Genomic DNA, 6,984 nt, shown 5'->3' on the forward strand with positions numbered 1-6,984 from the left:
ATCACTGGCTCCTAGGGTGTGAAGCAGAGTACAGAAGCTCAGATGTGGCCAACTCAGCCAGCCACTGATGTTTCATTGCCACCTGTGCTGCGGTGTGAACAGAAAAATCTCTTTCCTCTGGCTCAGACTGATTGTAGGTGGAAACAGTCTGAATTGCTGCAGACACGAAAGCTGACTCACTCGTGACAAAATCCTTCCCGTTGTTTCTTAAAGACATGATTGCGGCACAGATTTATCACCGGTTGCGTTGCCGGCAACCTTCTCTCTGGTTAAGTTGTGTTGATTTTATGAAGTGTCGTAGCTTATATACTTCTGTGCCATAGGTCCAATGCATCATGTGAGATAGTTGCTGAACACTAGAATTACTTTGTTTTTAGGTTTGTTTTAGGTTATCCATTTGAGAGGTCTACCAGAACCCAAGGTGCATAACTGAAAGCACATTAAGTCATCTAAATTCAGGAATTAAAAATTTCTATCATCACCATAAAAACCAAATATTCTCATCTTATTATTCAAAGATGGAAACAGCAGTCTTCATCATCATCATCATCACCACCACCGTCATGAACTGTTTGTCACCCCAGCCACCTGCTGCAGCAGCAGCATCGAGCCAGTGGTTTAATAAATTCGGTAGTACATAACAAAACACTTCAGGCAGCCAACTCAGTTACCCTAACAAAATGAGGTATATTACACTCAGTTCACTGAGACCTATCAACAACAGTTCAAGCTCAATTTGCATGTGAAGCAGCACATTCTGGAACACTCAAACGAATACAGTGTCGTCATAAACTACGTGTACGTACATCAAAAAGGCAAAAATACTTTTCACGTTGTCATTTGTCTAAATCTGTCCACATATTATATTGTTTCGTGTTTAGCTTGTTTTTCACCGAATAATCATCATGTGAGAAAAATCACTATACGTCAGTGCAAAAACATCAGCGAAAACAACGATGGGTTACAGAAATACAGAGTCCACATGGTTATGTGTTGATGAACAGAAGAGAATAAGGCAATGATTGACCCCTATCTATACGTCTATGTTCAAAATATTCATGTGCCATTGTGAATGGAAGAATTCTAAACCATCATATATAGTTTAAGGCATCTGTCTTGGAGTGTCATACAGTACTTCGCAATGCATCATATATCCAAGACAACCATTTCTCCTCTGTATTGTCATTAGATCCTTAAACCTATAAACGCAAAAATGCATCAATTATTAACCACATAAATATTTGTTTCTATCTTCGCTTATGGTTTTTAGAAAAATGAACTGCAGCTACTAATACTTGGCTCACTGGGCATCATTGATCAGATTTGGCATAGTGTGATACATACAGTATCTCACTGTTGGCCCCGGTCATGTACCATCTAAACACATTATGTATCCACCATGACATAACTACGGCGTTGAAGCGCCTCTATCTACAGCAAGTCACCTATATATCAAGTGGAGCCCAGTCAAAAGCCCTCTGATACAGAGCTGCCTGTCTTCTGATACAGAACAAAACAAAAACGAATGAAATAGGTACAACAGATCACACTTTAGGCTTATAGGTCTTCAAGAAGTCCTGGAAACTACTTCACTGTACAAGCAATGGGATGAAATAAATATACAATATATCTATATGTTCAAAGTGAGAGTAAAAAGATGATATTGCCATCCTTTTATCGACATCCATCTCATTAAAAAAACATATACACATTTCCTAAAAACAGTGTAAATGAAACAGAAGTCAGAGACTATTTCTGTCATTGCTATAATAAACCACAAGATGCCATTAGTATGTGTCCGCTAAGTGACGGAAATAAAATATATATATATTTTTTTTACATTTTTCTCTTCCTTGCCCATGTAGACCAAATGTGTGAGAAAGCATGATGCAGTCTCTACGGGTTACTCCTCTCTGTGAGCACAAACCCGGCCAAATACAGTCAATCACGTTCCACTTCACCAAACAACCTGAGGGGCACACGTCAGTCATCATGACGGCAAAGGCAGCCGGTTTAAAGGCCTATTTTTATTTTTTTTCAAAACGATGGCAATGTTTTTACGCTCGTGAAACACAGAAAGACACGCTCTTTTTTTTTTTATCCTTCATTGGCCCTTAAACTACAAAGGCAATACTACTACAAAAATAAAAGTACTTTAAATGTGTTGGATCAGGAGTGTGTTTTACCCCCAACAAGTCTGAAATAACCTGAGGCTAAATGTGCAGCAGCACTCTCTGCTGTATGTTTTCATCTGTAATACAATTTGGGGATACAATACACGTTTTGGTTTGGCTAGTTTTCAGTGCTACATATATTGTGAACATATATCATTTGCCACTTGCAAACACTTTGCACAGACTAAAAAAAGACATTTCATAAAGATAATATGAATATATACCAGAGTGATGTAAAAATAATAACAGTATATATTATATCAGACTGAAAGATTCCACAATGAGGCTACAAACTGGTCGATCTTCTTGGATGAGCACATCTGTCTCTCCAGGTGGATGTGAAGTCTGCCGTTGCTTATTGTCCTCTCAAGCTCACTGCACTGATCTGTTCTGGGAACTCAGTATGCAAGCACAGTGGTATTCCTGTGCGAGGATTTGCCCTTGTCTGTAGTCACAAATTTTCTTTTTCATTTTTTTTTTTTTTTTTGACTTGTCAGACCAAATTTCAGCAGACGTGGACAGGAACAACCTTTAGCTCTCTTCGTCATCGAAGATAAATCAGCCTCGTGTTTCCCCGGCAGCAGCCGGGATCGACCCTCAGTCCCTGTCACTCTGCAGCGGTTATGCTGTGTACTTGGGTCTCGTGCCCACGCCCGGATGCGTTCAAGGAGCTACGCTTCAGCAGCCTATTGATGATGTCGGTGCACGTCTTCTTGTACTGGTGTCGGAGCAGGGAGTACACGAAGGGGTCGCAGGCTGCCTTGCTGTAAGTCAAGCACTTGGAGACAATTCCCCAGTGGGGGTTGATAGGCACCGCTGGAAATAACTCCACAATCCTGCAGGCAAGCATAAAGAGAGGGTAGTGAGTGAGGGAGAGCAAAGGGGGAGGCACGCCAACAAGCTTGAAAAGGCGTGCGTGCCCTGAGCTTGTTATGCTGAAATAGAAATGCATTTGCAAGATATTGTTGCACACAACATTTGTTTTGTTATCGTTGGGAGCAGAGGGCATCTTTTCTCCTTTAGTTATGTAAAGATTATGTCTGAAGTTATTGACACAATTAAAATGTCTGCAGCAAGTGAAACCACATGTAGTTTCGCCCTCCTTCTGTCATGCGTGTGGATTTACAGTGTGAGACTACTCTTCATCTCACTTCTCATTTGCAGCCAGCAGCATAAATGTCAGAAAAAGAATAAAGGCAGCACTGGAAGAATAAAACAGACCTGTCCTGGCAGTAACGAGTGTCTGAAAACCAGCCAATTAACTCTGATTGTTATTCAATACAGTATTCGACTTAGGGCTAAGCAGAACATCATAAAGTACGGAGGACAGCGAGTTCTTCCAGCTGTCTGAAAACACTGTGTATTTTATTTAAAAGAGCAGATGATGAGCTTTTCCTGTTGTCTGTATCACAAAGTGACTCATAAAAACATACACAATTTTTTGTCAAGTATAAAATCATTTTACCATACATGGTGTCATAAAACGTAAAAAAAAAAAAGAATTGGCTGATCCTCTTCTTTTGCACTCTGTATGATTATTCAGCCCACAATCAAGCTCTGTCAGCACACTAACACTGGCCTTTTATATGGGCCAGTAGCAAGTACTTGCATTTGCCAACATACTCCACAGGACCAGAGCAAACATCAGGTTAAGTCAGCTGCCACAGCGCACAGCGGGGCTTTCACGATTCACATGATGACCCTTACAACAAATGGGCATCAGAGAGGCAGTGCAGGAGCTTTTAGCCTAATATATGCATGTTGTAATTAGTAAACTGCCATTTGTAGAATGAGAGCTTGTACATGGCTGCTATGGCCATTCATCACTACACAACAGATTGTCTTAGTGCATGAAAAACTGCATTCATGGCAACCATGTTTTCTTTTTTTTCTTTTTTTTTTAAAGTCCAACTTCTTCCATTTAAGATTGTAATGAAAGATATTTACAAGACAAATCTTAATTCATATCCTGTTTGACACTCATCCAATCTTCATCTTCATCCTTTTCTCATTTGGTTGAAATTATTACATAAAGAGTCAGTTATGTGTCTCACACATATGGCCTCATGTGACATCCTACATTTTCCAGTGATTGATGCTCGTGGATTCTGTCTCACTCTGATGCACAAGTCGAGCTTGAGGAGAAAAGTGCTAATGCAGCAGCAACAGCAGAGCAGAGGCATATTACTTATCACAAGGTCAGCCAATCTTTCTAAGCAGAGAGGAGGCAGAAATGAGGAGGAGGTGTGTGTGTGAGGGGGGGGGGGGGTTGACAGCAAGCAGAGGAGGGCGGTTTGGGGGATACCAGCAGAACAAAAGGGCTGCGTATACGCCGCAGTGTGCCAGCGTGGTTTCCCTCTCCCGCCTGCACGGGTCTCTCTCTTTCTCACCTTGTGATCACATAGGGAGCAAAGCACAGCATGAAGGTGCCGATGAAGGTGCTGATCTTCCTTGACGCTCTCTGTCGTCTCCTCTTCTGCTCCTCCAGGCAACGCTGGCGAACACTGGAAACACGTGACACAGATTGAGGAAAGACCACAAAGTGTCTCTGGAAATATCTTAAAAGACATGCTACAGTCGGACTGGGTGCACTTCTGGTTTTATTTCTGTTGTGCACGGGTTATACTATATGGGAGGCTGAGCTGTGGTGCACTGATGCAACGCAAAGTGTGGATCCCCACTTCAAGAATTACAATTTCAACAGTTTGTTTGTGAGCCTAAGTGCACCAAAGGCTGTGATGTCATGATGAAACACGGCTTCAAGTAATATTCAACGAAATGGAATCATCAGTGAGTTAAGACAGGCAGGAGTTAGAACACCAGCATGCACCTTATAGACAGTAATCTATGTCTTTGACAGTAACCAAACACAGACAGAGAGAGAGAGAGAGAGAGAGAGAGAGAGAGAGAGACAGAGAGAGAGAGAGAGAGACAGAGAGAGAGAGAGAGACAGAGAGAGAGAGAGAGAGAGAGAGACAGAGACAGAGAGAGAGACAGAGACAGAGACAGCGACAGCGAGAGAGAGAGAGAGAGAGAGAGAGAGACACAGAGAGAGAGACAGAGAGACAGAGAGAGAGAGAGAGACAGAGAGAGAGAGAGAGAGAGAGACAGAGACAGAGAGAGAGACAGAGACAGAGACAGCGACAGCGAGAGAGAGAGAGAGAGAGAGAGAGACACAGAGAGAGAGACACAGAGAGAGAGACAGAGAGAGAGACAGAGAGAGAGAGAGAGAGAGAGAGAGAGAGACAGAGACAGAGAGAGAGACAGAGACAGAGACAGCGACAGCGAGAGAGAGAGAGAGAGAGAGACAGAGAGAGAGAGAGAGAGAGAGAGAGAGAGAGAGAGAGAGAGAGAGAGAGAGAGAGAGAGAGAGAGAGAGAGAGAGAGAGAGAGAGAGAGAGAGAGAGACAGAGAGAGAGAGAGACAGAGAGAGAGACAGAGACAGAGACAGAGAGAGAGAGAGAGAGAGAGAGAGAGAGAGAGAGAGAGAGAGAGAGAGAGAGAGAGAGAGACAGAGAGAGAGAGAGAGAGAGAGAGAGACAGAGAGAGAGAGAGACCATGTTGGTCCTTAGAGCAATTCAATATAATCTGATTTTGCATCCCATCTGAATACTGAGGACACATGTCAGTGCAAAGATGGCAAAGCATCATTAACTGCAACATTTCAGGCTCTAAAATCAATATGAAAAGGAATTTTCTCCAACTACACTTACTGCTCTGGGGAGACAAGATCAGAGGGTTGATTTGTACACGTTGTTCTTTTTTTTCTAAATGCTTTCTTTCAGCTGAACAATCTTAAAAGCCCTTATTGCCCTCCAAATGCGAGTCTACAGTACATATTGGTATAGGGTAACATGCAGGAGCAAGACAAAATATGAATAATAAGTTAAAGGGGCTCACCTGGGGTGTATATCCACCAGCAACACCAACGTTTGCATCGTAATAACGTCGATCCGCTTGCAGTGAAACCTTGCCACTTTAAGCACTTTGAGGTATGTGACACACAGCACTATAAAAGACAGGAAAAATGTGAAGGAGTGGAAAAACACGGTGAAGATAACAAACTGGGTCCGACTGCTCGCCCTCGGGTTGGCCAGGGTGCAGGACGCATAAAGCCGGTGGTATCCCACCCAAGAGAAGCAGGTGGCCACCGTGGAGAAGGACATGGAGTGCGCCCACGTGTACCCGAGCACAAAAGCCGCGTCTCTGTGGCGCATTTTGGAGTGGTACCTCAGGGGGAACACCACGGCGATCCACCTGTCGATGCTCAGAGCTGCCATGCTCAGCATCGAGTTCGTGGACAGGAAGGTCTCAGGAAGCCCACGATCTGGCAGAAGCCGTCTCCCCCCGGCTGAGCCTCGCTGATAAGTCCCACCAAAGTGAGCGGCATGTTGGACACGGTCAGCAACAAGTTGCAGAAGGTGAGGTTGAGGTTGAACAGACCTGGTACCTGCTTGCGGATCTCCGGGTTGTAGAGAAGCAGATCAGCACAAGGACGTTGGACAGCAACGAAACTATGATAATCACAACCACCAACACAGAGAGGATCACCTCCGCAGTGTCCATCCTGTGGGCCCCGAAACTCACTTATCCACACTTTTTGTGCGCATATCCATTCTTGTTCTGCGGCTGCAGAACGGCATCAATCACCCGTAACCGTGTCCATGCATCCCCAGATCTTTCCACCGGTGGAGTTCCCCTTTTTTTTCTCTCCACTACATGTCTCTGTACGCAAGCCAGCAAAGATGATCAGGAGGATTCCGGCATGATAAGAAGTATGTTTTGGGGATTCGTAAAGAGGATCTCCCTC

General features: G+C 43.7%; 1 protein-coding gene across 1 annotated transcript; it reads right to left on the minus strand.

Annotated features, from left to right (window-relative positions):
* Window positions 1–2,781: 2,781 nt before the first annotated feature.
* LOC306794964 (G-protein coupled receptor 26-like) lies at window positions 2,782–6,752 on the minus strand (the record flags this gene model as incomplete). Its single annotated transcript, XM_079293259.1, is given in 5 exon segments — window positions 2,782–3,010; window positions 4,565–4,678; window positions 6,075–6,489; window positions 6,492–6,650; window positions 6,653–6,752. Coding segments are annotated over 5 exon segments (1,005 nt in total). The 5' UTR covers window positions 6,741–6,752.
* Window positions 6,753–6,984: the final 232 nt, after the last annotated feature.

The sequence above is a fragment of the Melanostigma gelatinosum genome (genome assembly GCF_949748355.1).
Source record: "Melanostigma gelatinosum genome assembly, chromosome: 21".
NCBI classification, from domain to species: Eukaryota; Metazoa; Chordata; class Actinopteri; order Perciformes; family Zoarcidae; genus Melanostigma; species Melanostigma gelatinosum.